We start from the raw sequence: 16610 nt of genomic DNA, 5'->3' as shown, positions 1-16610 counted from the left end.
AACATTGCTAATACAATCCATATAAAGTGTACATTAATATTTATTTTTTTTCGAATGACTGCATTGTTTGAAAATCTTTTGTTTTTGGTACGAATATTCATACGAACATGATGACAGTGGTTTTTCACTATCATATACTTATATAAATACATTACATACTTTATTAATATATTTGAAAAACTTGTCTTTATTAGTAAATAAATACAATATAAAAAATATATTTTTAGCTAATATATCAATGAACAAAAAAAAACAGACCATTCTGAATAACTTTTGATCTAATAATAAGATTTTCACGTTCTAGCACTCAATCTTAATGGTTCGAAAGGGTGATTTCAGAGATGCTAATTACTTAGTTGCAGACAGTATTTCAAGTTGCGACATCAGTCACAAAAACGTACTTCTGAAACAAACATACTTTTTTTCGATGGATTCGGAATTTTGACTCCTAAAATATAGAGGTAGAGGTTAGCCGCAATCTGGAAAATATGGTCCCAATTGTTTGGTCAGGAGAGCGATCCAAATTTTGGATCCCTTAATATTAATTTTTCCTTATGACTATTTCGCAATATCTGAAGAACTTTTTGAGCAAATCCAAAATTTTTTGCACACAATTATAAAATTCGTTTAACCAAAGATAATTCCATGCAAAAACTGACACTTAGCAAATATTTATTATTTTATTTAATAATAGTGGACAAAATTTTGAATTATAAGGTATACAATTTTTCCATCATTTTTATTAAAGTAATATCATTGAGCAAAGAGGCAAAATTAATCGAATAATTCCTGTGAAATCGAATTTAAAAATACAATTTTTCGCGCACTACCATACGATTCAATAACATCATAACATTTTCACTATTTAATGAAAAACTATTTTATTTTAATTTTAGTTTTTCCTCTTTTGGCTGATTCTCTATAAACCTTTTTCTTTTCTTCTGAATGCTGTGCATTTTGAATTCACAAACTGTATACACAATATGTGTGATAATCTTTATTTTTTCCATTTGGCGTAGAAAAAGAGATGGATTTGTTTTTGTCGAGGGTAATATTTGCATAAACTGTGTCACAAAATGTGGAAACAGAGCCCTGATGACTCAGGAGATACAACGTTCGCACCGGGTTCGAATCCCAACGATGGCTGGGCGATACGAATTCCGCATCCGACTTGCACCGAAGACAGTGCTGACGTAAAATAACTTCAGTGGTAGATGGATCATGGGATAGAGTCCCCTTTCCGTCAGGATAACCGAGGGAGGTTTTCGTGGTTTTTCTGTCCCTGTAACGCAAATTAGGGTTAGTTCCATCAAGAAGTCATCCTCGAAGGCAATTTTCTTCCAATACTTGATCCAGGAGTGCCTTTGTCTTCTGGATTGGGTTCAAAATTGCAAGGCTACGGAGTTGAACAATAGTAGTCGTACACCAAAAAAAAAAATCGGGTCTGCTATTCAACGACGGTTACAAAAAATTTTTTTTTGAAAATGTAGAAACAGTTTTATATTTCGGGGTTGTTACGGAAATAATGTCTTCATAACAGTCTTTGTCATTCACCTAATGATACAAAGTATCAAAAGTATAAAAAGTAACTCTTACCGTAAATCTGCTAGGAATGCCTCTACATCCATTAATTTTCACAAAAAAGTATAAGTTTCTGCCCAGGAGCTCTGTTTGCTTTTCGACAAATTGATCGTCTTGTTCTGTATATTCTGCACCCTCATCTGAGCAAGGAACTAATTCAACCTGTGTAAACGCAGTTTTTATTATAAATCAGATTAAAATACTGTATGAGTCATTTTATAACTTCCATCATTCAGCGAATTTATTATTTAGCGTTATTGTTGTTATATAGTGAGTATTAAAAAAAGTTTGGAAGCGGTCAAATATTTAGGAACGTATACGTCAGATCCAGGCCTTTAGCCAGGAGGGGGGGACCGTCAGGACAAAACACCCCCCCCCCGAAATTCTGGGATTCAAACTTTTTAGACTTTCTTTGAGCCTCTCGGTAAAAAGAAAAACAAAAACTGTCGAATCAAACCTTTTATTAACTAACTTTATTAAGCATATTTCGAAATATTCCGGTTTGTCCTAAAAAAGTAATCGAAAAATTTTCTTCAAATCCCCGTCACATGTCTTTGTAAACTTTGTTTACAAATTGATTATAATCATTATTTAATATTAATTGAAAAATAATTATTATGCAATATTTTTTAATTACTAGTTTAACTTTTACAAACAACAGAATAAACAATATTTGTTACAATGTTTTTCCCCTACTTTGCATGTCTGAAACCGTCCTTGCTTCTTACCATATCCCCCCCCCCCCCGAAAAAATATCCTGGCTACAGCCTTGGCTACGGCGAAAAAAATTGAATCAGTCTTATTCAAAAGTTTTTAAGATATATTCAATGGTATCTAATTTAACCTCCCCCTTTGAAATATTAAATAAGAATCTCCATTTTTTTTACTACAGATTGAGATTTGCTAAAACATGCAACTCAATATGGCTTATAGGTTTATGCATTTTTCTACAGATGGCGCTGTAACTAGAAGAAAATAATAATGAGGAAAAACTATTTAAAAAGACGATATTTCGAGACTACAGGTTGAAAAAAAAAAAACATGCTTAAATGTTTCTGTTTTCTATTTCTTTCAAGAAATTATCTAATAACATCCGACTCGCTCCTTACAATGTTTAATTGATAAGGGTGTTTATGTACAGTGCACGCACACACGCAAAAAAAAAATTTAAAAAAAAAAAAAAAAAAGAGCACTTTAAATAACTTTTGAGCTAGTGATTGGATCTTCACGTGCTAGGATTCAATCCTATGGTTTAAAGGAGTAAGTCACTGAGGCACAAAATCTAGTAGAATGCTGGTCTTTTGGAAAAGTAGAACACATTTTCAGAAATTATAAACCGAAGAGAAACAACTTAAAATTCAAAATTTTTGAGGGATCAAGTCAATCAAGAAATGAGAGGTAGGGATAGCCTGGTTGGTAGGATACTGGACCCATGTCCAAGAGTTCGTGTTTCTAATACGTCGAACCTGTTTAGTTCGAATCTCACGGAAAAGGCGAAAAATTCGAGAAAAAGAGGTTCGAGTTATACAGGTACTATAAAAAATTAAATTTAATTAAGAAATTCTATTAAAAGTGCTTTGTTTTTAGTTGAAAAATATAGACATTTCTTTAAATTAATTATACCACATTACGCCTAATTACATAACAGTTTCTTAACATACATTTAACACTGAAAATAATTTTCCAATATTTTTACTGATAACCTTATTTGCTTCGATTATTCCTTGAGGTTAGAAAGATCGCAAATTCCTCGTAGATCGTTTTCTATAGTTCACTTTAAAACTCTTAATTATCCTTTGATCCATTGGTTGCAATTTCGAGGTCAAAAATGATTTTCTATTTTTAGCTTTCTTATCTATGTTAAAAAGCTAACCCCTGATGGTCACTACTCATTCATTAACCCCTCACTTATTGCCAGAATCATTGTATTCCTTTCTAGTTAAGGAAGTGCAGGGGTAGTGATTGAAATTCCAAGAAACACCCCCAACCTGTTCATCCCTACCTCCTGTGGATTCACGAAATTCATCTCTGTCTACGAGTTCTGCTGATAAAGAATGTTTTGACATTTGTGCTCTATTATTAGAAATTCGAGAAACGAAGGCTTTGAAAAAAAAAAAATTTCGACATAAACATGGAAAATACATTGATTTTAGACGGTAAATGTAGGGGAATTTTAAAAATTTCGAGATATAGAGGTTTTCGAGATAAAGAGGTTCGAGATAAACAGGTTCAACGTATTGGTAATTGCTGAATCTTTACATATTGCTCTTAAATAGGTTTGTGTTGTAGCAGCCAATAAATGTTGTGACGCTCTAGCGCAGGGATCGCCAAACTTTTTTGATCATCGACCCCTATATAATTTTTCGAAATCTCCATCGACCCCCAAAAAAGTAATTTTCTGTTAATTAAAATAAAACTATTAGATACTATGTTTGTACATTTATTTTATGATTTTAAACATTTATTAAAGTAATAGTACATTGTGTAACAATAGTTTTATGAAAAATATATTAATATTGAAATTTAAATACCTTATTATTAAATAATAAGTAACTATGCATAAGTAGATATAATAAGTAAAGTAACTAAAGATTTACTGCTTCTTGATCAATGAGATGGGTGTGCCTGGTGTTTTTTTGCAAGGTTCGCTACAGTGGGTTCAAAATTGGTAAATTTTAATTTTCGTCAAAATTGGTCAATTTTAATTTTCGTCAAAATTGGTCAATTTTAATTTTCGTCAAAATTGGTCAATTTTGTAATTTTCGCAAAAAAATACAAAGTGTGCTATAGTTTTGTCGCGGGCTGTACTAATCCATAATATTAATGCTTACCTTCTTTTTTGTGCATTGATAATTGAAATTGATATCTAAACTAAACGAATGGTTTTATCGAAACAATAACTAATTATCCAAAACTATAAAAGTTTTAATAATGACACTGCAAATATTCAACACAGTTTGCAAAGATAGCTGAAACTGCGTATGATATTTGCATAACGTCAATGCTCGTCACACGTGACATTTGGACAAGCGCACATATGCATATGACTTATAAACTGCGCTGAGTTCGTGCCACTGCGCGGTGGTACGTAAATACTTGTTTCACCCCAATAAATATACGTTTATTAATTTATGTTTTACAAAGAAACTGATATAGAGTCAATTATATAAAAAATTCACAAATTTTACATACTTAATTAGGTACGTGTGATTTGCGTATTGAGAACTGTTTTTTTTTTCCGGCCCACAATCGACCCTTCCGATTCGGATCGACCCCCATTCGCCCCCCTGTCTCACATCGACCCCCGCTTTTGTTAAATAGACCCCTGGGGGTCTATATAGACCACTTTGGCGACCTCTGCTCTAGAGCTTAACTTATTTCAGCCATAAAATTGGGTACAAATGGGTTATTGGAGGTGTTTATTTGAATTTGTAGCATCTGAATTTATTAGTTACTTTGAAATTACTGAAATTTATTGGTTGCTTTGATAATGTATAAGTTAAGTTATAATTCACAACACAATGATCTTTTTTATTCACTGTAAAGAGAGACCAATATGCTAATAAAATGAAATAAAAGACATTCACTACTTACGTTAATTATTCCAACATCTGTGCCTTTGTAGTTGATTATCTCTAATTGTTCCTTCAGTTCAACCTAAAAATATCATTAGATGTATTAAGGTTCATTTTTTAGGTGTCCTCTTGTCTTATATTTTTAAACCCTTGTCAAAATTTGTTTTCATGAAATAAAATTTACGCATAAAATATATTTGAAATTATGTTCAGTGCTATTCATTTATGTTCAAAAATATAAAGAGTGGTTGTAAAACTACAAGATTTAATCTTTTTTCGTTTCGACTTAAATAACATGTTCTTAGTTACCGGAACACATTTCGAATGGTTCAGAATGTTTTGTTTTAGCTCAAAATCAAGACATCTGTGGTTCTAAAAATAAATTGTGTTCTAAAATTTGATTTTTCACCGTATTTTATGATAAAATAATACCACTTTTTATGTTCTTAACCCACCTTGCATCTCTGAATATTAGATTTAAGCGTGTGTAGGTCTAAGCCTGCGAACGAAAATCTACGTCTAACCTTTTAAGTATTCTATCAGCGATAAATTATCAGTAACGCCTTACTTTTCATTCAACGGACAAAACTGGTTTGATGATTTTAGTTACATACTTTTAAAGATGGCTCTTCATAATGATTCCACAAGTTTTAAAAACGTTTCCGGTTCACAATACATCCAGGTTTTAATGGTTTCAATTAAATTCTTCTAATAATTGTATTCGAAAATTATTTCACAAGTTTTAATAACGTTTCTCACTGTATCAATTTAATGCTTGTTTGGCATCAATAACAGAATAATTTTAATGTTTTTAATTTTGACAAGGATTTAATAAATACCCATAGCGTTCCGTAATGATCACTTTAAATGCACATTTTTAGAATATTTGCCGAATGGGAAATGAAAAGAAATACAAACATAAGGGGTCGCAAATTATTTTATAAGCGAAGAAAAATGCGACCCATTTTACTTGCATACATTTTTATTTCTATTTAGACGAGATATAAGTCGCTTACCTTGTATGACAAAGGCTGTAAATAAACTTGTACAGTTCCAATTCTAACTTCTGTGTCAGGATCTTCAAGAAAAGGATCGCGCTCCTTTAAATGACAATACATTGTTAATTGTATGATCATTCTAAAACTATCATATATATATATATATATATATATATATATATATATATATATATATATATATATATATATATATATATATATATATATATATATATATATATATATATATATATATATATATATATATATATATATCAAGTGCTCCTCACACTATTGCATTGATATATTTTGCTTTGGACTATATTAATACAACATTTGAAATCACTCCATTTTGCGATTATAATCGTTTGAGCTGATGACATGATTAAATCTTTTCTTCATTATTTTGTTTTCCGGCTTTTTCATATGTTTTAAAAAATATTTTTAGAAAATATTTTATTCTTATAATTTTTCTTCTTCTCCTTTCATTAATCTTTATTATATTATTTTCCATGCTTTCTCTATACTTTTAACTTATTTTTTAGCTTATATTCTAAAATTAGCAAGTTTAAACATTTTTTCTACAAGGTAATAAGTCTCCGAATTTGGTGGTAAGCAACTCAAAAGATTGCGTGAAGTAATACTTTCCTTTAAGTTAGCACCAAATCAATTGTTCATATACAGTTAAAAAGGTGTAGTTGAAATTACAATCAATAACAGAGAATGCGTACATCAAGTTTGCACGCATTCCAGAATTATTTCCGAAAATACAAACTTCGGCGTATATCGTCAGATGCTAACAGTAGATTAATTTTAATGAATTAAGTCTGAGATGGAACTAGTTTATTGTTATCTTGCATTCTGCTATACTCGAAACAAAAGTCGGTCGTTACAAAATATATGTACGTTTTCAGTTGTCTGATAAATATAATTTTATTTTAATTTGTAAAAATTTACCACTCGCAATGAATAGTTTTATAATTTTTCATTTTTATCTCCTTTAATTTTGTTTAACCTAATTCTAATTCGTTTAAATATTCCCTTTGTGCTGCGTGCATGCTTGATTTAGATATTAATTATATTTTAAGAATTAGTGTGCTTTTGCTTTCCCTAAACTACCTGTTCTTGCTTCAAACTGTATCGTAAATGTAAATTTTCTGTCTTAGGGTTACTGAACTCCAAAAACGGCGGCAACTACTTTTCACCAAAAGAAGTGTAGAGAAACAATCTTCTACTCCAACAACTGTGTTCGGTGTTTGATTACACAAGGAATTATCTCTACTATTCCACTACAACACTTTTGGTGCAAAGTAGTTGTCATGATTTTTGGTGTCAATGACATTAAAATTTTTTGCAGCATATTTTATCGTGGGTTAATAATTTAGTCTTTTAAAAAAAATGTATACAATAAGTATTTTAATCTTGCTTTTCTCTTATAATTATTAATATTTTCAGCATTTTTCACATTTTATAAGAAGTAATAACTTAAATTTTAATATTTTATAAGGGGTTGGGATAGCCAGGTTGTCAGGATGCTGAACTCACGTTCGTCAGAATGGGAGTTCGAATCCAGCCGGCCGAAGACCGTATATGGTGAGTGATGCACACTAAATCTGTCGGGTCACAAAGTCCTCCATGTTCCCATTACAGTTAATACATTTGGGGGTACTGAATTGGAGGTTGATCGTTCTTTGCTACAGGTCAAAATTACGATCGGTGGATGAATGAATGGAAGTATGAATGAGTCCACCCTATAAACGAGTGAAGCGTATCGGTGTGGCAGAAATCGAATTCTTGGCTATATGTGGCGCCTCTGGAAAACAGGAACAATCACCCATCCCCAAGAAATATGATGTCAAAGAATTTAGTTTCGTAGTTCCGAAATCTTGTAATGACTTTGAAAAAACGAAACTCACAGGTGGAAGATCCCAATCTTCATCTGCCTCGTAGTTCTGGTACATCTCTTTCATGACATACAGACGATTCAGAAATTTCTGTTTAGGCCACTCATATTCTTGTCGTGTGTCCAAGTTCTTCATTTTCACATACACCTACAAAAATAAAAGTCCCATTTTAAAAGATTTTAAATCATATTTCATTATTATTACTTCTTCTAAGACCCGTGATTTAAATACTGGCAGAAAATATGTTTTTCAATTATAAATTCGTAACTTAGAAGAAAGTAGTCTCATAACTGGTATGAAATATTTTTTAATGTCAATTAATGGAATTTAATTAACTTTTTTAGTTAATAATATAAATTTCCTCAGATTTTGATCTTAAAACAAAATCCATTATTTTCAAATAATAAGATATTGATCTGACATAAAACTATCCAAACGGTACCTTAAATAGAATTTCTTACCTTTCTTATAATTTGTTATTACAATTAAAAAGTCAGATCAACGAAGATAAACGTAGATACATTTAGATAGACAATTGCTTTGAAACAGCATATGAATAGAAAAAAAAACTTTAAATATTATTAAATGATAAAATTGTACCAAATATTGTCCGATATATTGGAGGCAGGAAGACTAAATATAAGTATGATTGTATTCTCCAATTTAAAATAAAGTAGCAGGCGAAATTTTAAAAATTATTGAAGCAGGTTATTAACTCTGCCATTTTATTTTTTTATCATACAGGTCGTCCACTAAGGTCTGTAACCACAACCACCCTGTTCATTTTCAAGCAACTACGGTTCTTTCATACTCCGCATGGCAGGGAAATTTTTTTTACTTAATGTCAAAGTAAATCGTATTTAGCAACTAATAATAATAGTTTGATTTAAATACCATAAAAATTTAACAAGTTTCTAACAATTTTCTTTCTTATTTAAACAAGATGCTTTACAAATGACACCGACATTGTTGGAGATCACCCCCATAAGCGTATTTTCTTTCGCATATTTTCTTTCCTTGTACAATCATATTTCGCTGTATGAACGTTTATTGTAAGGTATTATCATTTGTTATTTAATTTTGTCTTAAGACACAAAATAATATTTCTAGAAGGCCCCTTATCATTTTAAGTTTCTTTTAAAAAGTACGAAAACGACTTGGAAAATTGCTTGAAACTTTTTGAATTATTAAGATATTCAACTCGCACTTTTTCCATTAACTACCAAATACGATACGAAAAATATTAAATTTTTCCTCTTATAAAAGTACAACTTTATAGTTTTCAATGAATGTCTTTCAAATTTTTAAGAAGAATAAAAATTAATTAATTTTAAATTGCTCTAAAAATTTTGTTTAATTTTATTGACCGTTTTTAAAGTTATATATAAAAAAAACGTAAGACAAAAAAAATTTGTTTTTTTTTATAAAAATGTCTATCTTTATAAATATTTAGGCTAGTCTTACGAAATTTTGTACAATTATTGCATATAATAACCAAAATAATTGTTATAAGTTACAAGTTTATTGCTACAGTTTTTGGCGCAGGGTGTTCAAAAAAACTATTTTCCGTTTGTAATTTATTGTCGGTCCCTCAAACTTCTAAAAGCATTAAACTTCATTGATAAGTAGGAGAAATCGCGTGATCTAAATACTGCTAAGTTATAAAATGATTATTTATAAAATTTTCTAAGTTATAAGATGATTCGTCCACCCCCTGCATAGTTGAACGATTTTATTCTAAAGATTTTTTTTTTTATATATTTAATTCCTTCCAGCCAGTCCTTATCTTTATTATTTTCTTAGAGTTTTGCCTCAAATATTGTTCGAAGAGAGATTTTTATTACCCTTTTTCTGGTGTAGAAAGGAACTGGCTTAAGAATCTTGGCGGCTTTTTTGGCCAAGAAATCTGCAGTTTCGTTACCTTGAAGTCCACCGTGCACTGGTACCCACTGCATGGCGACATTTTTGTTGTGTTTTATTCTAAAGAAGGTTGCTCTATTTTTAAACTTTCAAAATACCTGAATCTATTCCGTAAGTTGATTCCAGTTGGATGCAGTTTGTGGAGTTTTAAAGCATGATATTAACAGGATATTTTAATTAACAGTAACATGATAATTTAAATGTGGAATTTTATAAATAGTAGGTTACATGGCATTTTAATTGCGGCATTTTAAATACAGTTAGTAAGAGTTATGGAACTACTGTCTGGCTATTAGGTAAAAAGCCCGCATGCTTACTAAAAGTAATTTAGCAAAGAACTGTTCGCGTGATAATCGGACAGTACCTCCATTATTAAAGCGTAGTTTAATGACCACTTAACTTTGAAATAACGTAAACAATAGAGGGAATGTTAAGAAGGTACCTCGGTTCGACCCATTGTCTTGCCAATCATCTGTGGTGAGACGAGGATAATTTCGAAGCGGACCCTCTTATCCAATTCTTCGCTGATTGAATTTGCGACATCAACACCCGGTAGAACTTCCAACAGATCTTTATTGAGGAGGACACTCTCTGCAACATTCATTTTCATAAGAAAAGTTGAAAATAATTCCGCTACAATCGCCAAAGATACTTTAAACTTACAGTTTCTTTAAAATATAATGGTGTAGAAAAATTAAGAGAATTTCCAGACCTGGTCGATTATCTCTACCAGTACTAATCGACCAGGTCTGCAAATTCTCTTAATTTTTTACACCAGTGTAATATGTATAGGTTTGCCCGAGATAGCTACGAGTAATACGACTCTTCGAGTTAGTCTCCTTCTGTAATATTTTTTCCTTCCTTCTCTTTCAGTTTCGGACTCCTTCCTTGAAGTCCTCATATTTGGCGATTATTCTGACTCAATTTCCGTTTCGGAAATCTCCCAGAAAAATTTCTCGTCAAACAAAGATAAGTTCTTATAGAAAGGTTGCCATCATTAGGCGACTTATATTTGGCAGTCGAATTTTAGTGGCGAATATGACAATTTTATACTTTTGAAAATTTATTTATGCAATTATTGTCTTCCACGCTAGGCATAGCAGATCCGCGATAGCTCATTGGTTAAACACACAGAGTTGTCATTGTGAAGGACTGGGGTTCGTTTCCCAGCGGTGACAGGAAGACCATCCAGTTTCATATTGATAGTAATCAGTTTGTCTGGTCATGCCATTGGTCGCTAATTCTGGATGATTAAAGTCCATGATTCCTTGGCCCCCAATGGGCTGATGCGGGAATACTTGCATACCTAACTTTACCTTATGTGTATCTTTAAGCGTAGACGTTCTAATTACAAAATGTTAAGTAAATGCTATAAAACAAAAAGTAACCAATAAAGGAAAACCATTGGCCTAATCAACGAAAACTGTCCAATAATCTATGCACTTTCTATGAATAAGCAGGTAGCCATTCTATTCTCAATAAAATCTCAACTTAATACAAGTCAGTAAAATGTTTAAAAATGCTATGAGCCTCAGTGAATTGGAAGGGAGAGCATAATTAAACCATTTTTTCGAACGATTTCTAATACTTCGATGTTTTTTGGTGCGTGTACATTGATCTAGAAGGAATAAATTTAATATTTAATTATTAATATCATTTCGATTTAATCCCTCTTGATATGCTTTTACTGAATCAGAAACAATAAAATTTTTTGTTCAACTCACAAAATGTTAACCTGGATTATTTTTCTAGGGTAGAATCACCAGCCCATTCATAGTAATTGTCGCTGGATCACTTACGACAACTAGCAGTCGGTTAACTTAAACACTTATTTAAACACAGTTCTAAACAGTATCAGTAACATTTAAAACACTATAATCGTCTCGTTTGTACATAGTTTGTTTACATTGAAAAATTGAACAGAAGTTCACAATTCGTACTGTCTTGTACACGAAATTCACTCGATCACGAATTAACTGACGATCCATCCAGAGGGCAATTTTCAAACTTCATTAAAGTGTTTGAAACTAGTCCTGAAAGGAAGCAGTCAACAAATAAAGCTTGATGTTAATATCTGCAAAATGATGAACCGGTCAAATGATAGTAACCTTCCCTTATATTGCGATTATTGGGGGAACAATGCAAAACGTAATTGTTCCTTCAATCATACCACTAAGTTTATGCAACTAAACATTAGACTGTAACGAACGCATCACGCTTTGATTTAAATTTACATTCACTTTAAATGCTCTCATGTGAATTGATTCCTAAATCTACTTCACATGCCCACTTTTGATTCAGACAACACTTATTTTTTAGTAATTTCCATGCATGATTCTTCATATAATTTTTTTTTTACTCATAGTGTAAAATTACCTCTTGAGCTGTCGTCCGACAGGTTGATTCCTGCTCTTGCTGCAATTTCTTCCTGTGCCATCTCATATGTGATTTCAGGGTATTTCCTCCCTTTGACTCTGATATCTGATTCTTGGAAAACAAACAACTGGGTCGTTCCAAACAAAATCCTTTTAAAAATATCAGTTTTTATTTAAAAAAAACACGAGAATTTCTGAATAATAAATTCCATGCTTTACAGTTCTGAAATAATGAAAAAATAAGTCTCACCCTACCTGTCATTGTGATTGAGAACTGATTGACTAGTGACAGGTTCCCCGTTGAGCAATATTCTAGCTTCGGGACATCCTTTCTCAATTATGATCTGACCCTCGTCTTGCACATGGATGATTGCATGGTACTCCTGAATACTAAACAATCACACAAAAAACAACATATTTTTTTTATTAGATATGCGTTATTTCAAACATCATTAAAAGTTTGCAATTTGATTCTGGAATTATAGAGCTGTTACTTTATTTATAAGATAGCAATCGAAAAACTGAATTAGAAACTAATTTTCTTCACAATATTATTTACACATGAATATTTTCTGCAAGAGTATATTTATTTAAAGTAGTTCTATGCATTTTGGAGTTGAGCTGTACTTTCTACTGACAATGGTAGTCGAAATATCAAGTTAGAGGTGGAATTGTTGATTGAAGACGAATATTTTAAAAATTAAATACGCAAATTTGATTCGCAAAAACTTGAACTTTTTTTTAAACAGATATACTTTCCACAAGAGTTATGAAAAGCTCTTTGACTGATACCAGATAAAAAAAAACAAATCATTCCTTATCCCCCTTGTTTTTTTTTGTTTTTTTTAATGCTGTCATTTTACATTTTAAAGAGTATTTAAAAAAGCCTATCAATCTAAACAGCAAAGAATAAAAATGGAAAAAAAATTGTTTATAGAGATAATATAATGCGTACATAATATGCGCATACATTGCTCATGGGCTGCAATAGTGGCACAACTTAAAAAACACGCGTTTTGGACTAAGAACAAGTGTAAATATGAAAATTCACATTCTTTCAACAGCAATACTAGCACAACTCATAATTTAACTTGAAGGTAATCTTCGTTTAAGCAAACTAAAGCATTTCCTATACATTTTGCTTAGCAATGAAAACTTTAAACCCACTATCTCAAAACTTGATTTTTTGAGTTGTGTCGCTATTGCAGCCCATGAGCGATATGATATCTACGTATATAACATGTTTTCAATTAAAGTAATTATGTTAATTACCTTGGTCCTAAAATGAGTATGTTAGCGTTGTCTTCTTTGCCGATGGTGTTGGCTCCTTTGTACAGTATGTGAACTATCTTTCCAGACAATTGAAGGTCAAAGTTCAAATTTGACAAGTGCGGGTGTTGTCTCTTCAAATCTTCCAACCTCGTGCGTTCCATGTCCTTTTTTGAAAGAATAAGTTTAAACAGGGTTGAGGAAACAAGCAAGAAACAGTGTATAACACCTTTCAAACTCGTTACTTTGATTATAATTATCTTCGTTCATTTTTTAATCTCAGAAAAGTTGATCCAGAAGAAGTCTTTGCTTACTCATATTTATTATTAATAGTTTATATGTTTAACAAGTTATATTAAAACAATAAATAATTATTAAAATTAAGATAGGTAAATAATGAGGGAATCATTAAAAGTTGTTATTATATCTGCGAATGTAATTTGTGAAGATGGAATTCAAATTTATTTTCCGCAAAAATTTCAGTTAAGCTCAGAAAGTTTTTCAAACTGTGTAGTGGTTTATTCAAAGTAATTTTGCTGAAGTGATAGTGAATAAAAGTGTTTTTAAGTTAGGAAATATTTTTCAAAAAAGAAAAAACGTATTTAACAATGAACAATTATTCTCATTAAAAGTTATCTTTATTTTAGATTCTTAATTTCTAAACTTTCTACTAACGGTAAAAAAAAAATTTCTTCCTCGTAATTAAACTTTTTTTATTTTTGAACTCAAAGAGTTTTCAGTTGTCTGATAAAGATCGTGACTACCCAATTCAAAATTTCTGATGGTTTTCCATTGATGGACCAACATAATCTTGGTGGCAACCATCGTAAACCGTTAAATTTTTTGATGGTAACCAACATAAGTAACCATCACTTCAATGTAGGAATTCGCACTGATTTTTGATGGTCCAACATAAGAATAGCAACTTATTTTGATGGTTCATTCATGTTGAATCATCAGAAATTTTCATCATAGTTTCCTAGAAGTCAAATGTTGGAATAATCATGAGCCATCATCATCCCAATGTAGAAATTCGGACTGATTTATGATATGCCAACCTTAGAAAAAGGTTTTAATGGTATATTCCTGCTGAATCAACTCAACAAGAATTATTATTAAACCATTATGAAAATGCATTGTTGTACCCTTATAGACCATCACAAATTTCCATCATAGTATCTTGGAAATCAAATGTATGAACGATCAATGTAGGAATTCGGACTCATTTATGATGGTCTAACATTAAAAAAAAATTTCTTTCATGGTATATTCATCAGAACCAACAAGAATTCTCATTACAGAATCATGGAAATGTATAGATGAAACCATCATGGATTGTCGGTCAATGAGAATCAAACTTCGTTTGATGGTTAACCATCCTAGTAATAAAGTATCATTTTCCATCATGGAATGAAAAATGTAGAAGGATGGTAACCTTCAAGTGATGTTGGACCATCATGAATCGTACTGAAACCAACATAAACCATCAAAATTTTTAGATGGGATCATCAAGAATTTAGACTTGGGTATATCCGTCCCTGTTTTGTAAGTTGGTAACGATACCAACATTTTGCTATCTCAGAAAGCTATTAAACTACCTTGTTAAAAGGATATGTATTGGTATCATCTATGCAGTAACTTACAGCTTTTTGTGCCAGACGAGCCAGTTTCAGCTTTTCTTCGTATGACTGTCTAATCTGTTGAAGTTCTCTTTCATTTTCCGCCATAGCTGCTTTCATTTCCTCTTCCCACTTATTTCGTTGGCGTATCACCTCTGCCATTAGAAGAATAAATAATTAAAACATAAATTCTTTTTAAAAGACTGGAAGAAATGAGATCGCATACCGTCATCTGTCATTCCTGGCTTGATGGGAACATTCATGACGCCTTTTTCAATCATTTTTCTCAATTTCTCGTTCTCTGCTCTCAGCTCCCGAATCAAAATTTCTGTCGGATCCTCATTTACAGTAGCAAGAGTTTTGATCTGCTTTGCACGATCCGCTGCAAACAGACACATCTCATGATCAATTTACCTTTTTTGTGCTTCAGCAAAAAAAAAATTTCTTTTATAACAGCAAGGCTGGATTTACATGCCTGAGACAAAATTCTTTGATGGGCCCATTCCTCAAAACAGAAAAAGACTTTTGAGAAATGACTTATCTTTGATTCTTGATTTATCATAAATATGCTAAAATATTATTTTCAATTTTGTACACATTTTGATTAAAACTAAATGTTTGATGGTTTATATTTTTATTAATCTGTACTAAATGGGAAGACGTTTTTCCCTACAATTGTAAAACACTGCAAACATACATAAATATGTATAAAAAAATCTATCTCTAAATAAAAATAAAATTTAAGTATTTCACTTTTTGTATGGAATTCCAGCTGGGCCCTCAACAATCCCTGGGCAATTGTCCCTGTCTTTCTTCCTATTTGAGTACGATCTTGCATAGCGGCCGTGGTGTAATAACAAGGTAGTTGCTTAGAACAGTTAAACATGGGAATTAAATAATGTTATTTATTTGTAAATAAATTGATTTATCTTACTATTGATCTATAGTAAGAAATTGCATCTACTGATGTCATTGCACATTTTACAACGACGTAAAAACGATTCCTGGTCGAACTCAGAGATGCCAGGTGAGTTTTTGATGTCTACCAAAGATTCAGGGCCCTATGTGACCCCTCTGAATTTCTAGGTGGAATTGTGGAATGTCCCACATATGATTGATAAAGTGTTTGTTTTATTCAGTAGACACAGTGAACGAAAAAGTGCATTACCTTAAAATAGATTTTGTTATTTAGGGTTAAAAAGTATCACATTTTACACCAGGAAATTGATTTTTTTCACGCAAAAAGAACTCTAAGCCTAAATTTCGCGTGTATTTGTTACCTGGTCTAAGTTGAGGGGGAGAAAGAGTTTAAAGAGTTATTTAACTAGATACTTGTCATTTTGAATTATGTGGAAATTTTCTGTTTTAT

The 16610-nt window shown here is 31.4% G+C and overlaps 1 protein-coding gene across 6 annotated transcripts in view; it reads right to left on the bottom strand.

Moving 5' to 3' along the window:
* Positions 1-16610, bottom strand: part of LOC107445372 (kinesin-like protein KIF28) — a 72021-nt gene that overhangs the window by 8732 nt on the left and 46679 nt on the right. For all 6 annotated transcript variants that reach the window (XM_087150279.1, XM_071179348.2, XM_071179351.2 and 3 more), the window contains 10 exons: positions 15468-15623; positions 15266-15396; positions 13626-13789; positions 12609-12743; positions 12355-12503; positions 10421-10569; positions 8071-8205; positions 6173-6256; positions 5176-5238; positions 1597-1743 (listed from right to left, as the gene is read on the bottom strand). In XM_087150279.1, coding sequence (XP_087006405.1) covers positions 1597-1743; positions 5176-5238; positions 6173-6256; positions 8071-8205; positions 10421-10569; positions 12355-12503; positions 12609-12743; positions 13626-13789; positions 15266-15396; positions 15468-15623 — 1313 coding nt within the window. The remainder of the gene's footprint in view (positions 1-1596; positions 1744-5175; positions 5239-6172; positions 6257-8070; positions 8206-10420; positions 10570-12354; positions 12504-12608; positions 12744-13625; positions 13790-15265; positions 15397-15467; positions 15624-16610) is intronic.

The sequence above is a fragment of the Parasteatoda tepidariorum genome, chromosome 1, assembly GCF_982258835.1.
Source record: "Parasteatoda tepidariorum strain Cologne lab strain chromosome 1, Ptep-v5.0, whole genome shotgun sequence".
NCBI classification, from domain to species: Eukaryota; Metazoa; Arthropoda; class Arachnida; order Araneae; family Theridiidae; genus Parasteatoda; species Parasteatoda tepidariorum.
The sequence above is the reverse complement of the archived record's forward strand: the minus strand, read 5'-3'. Positions and strand labels throughout refer to the sequence as shown.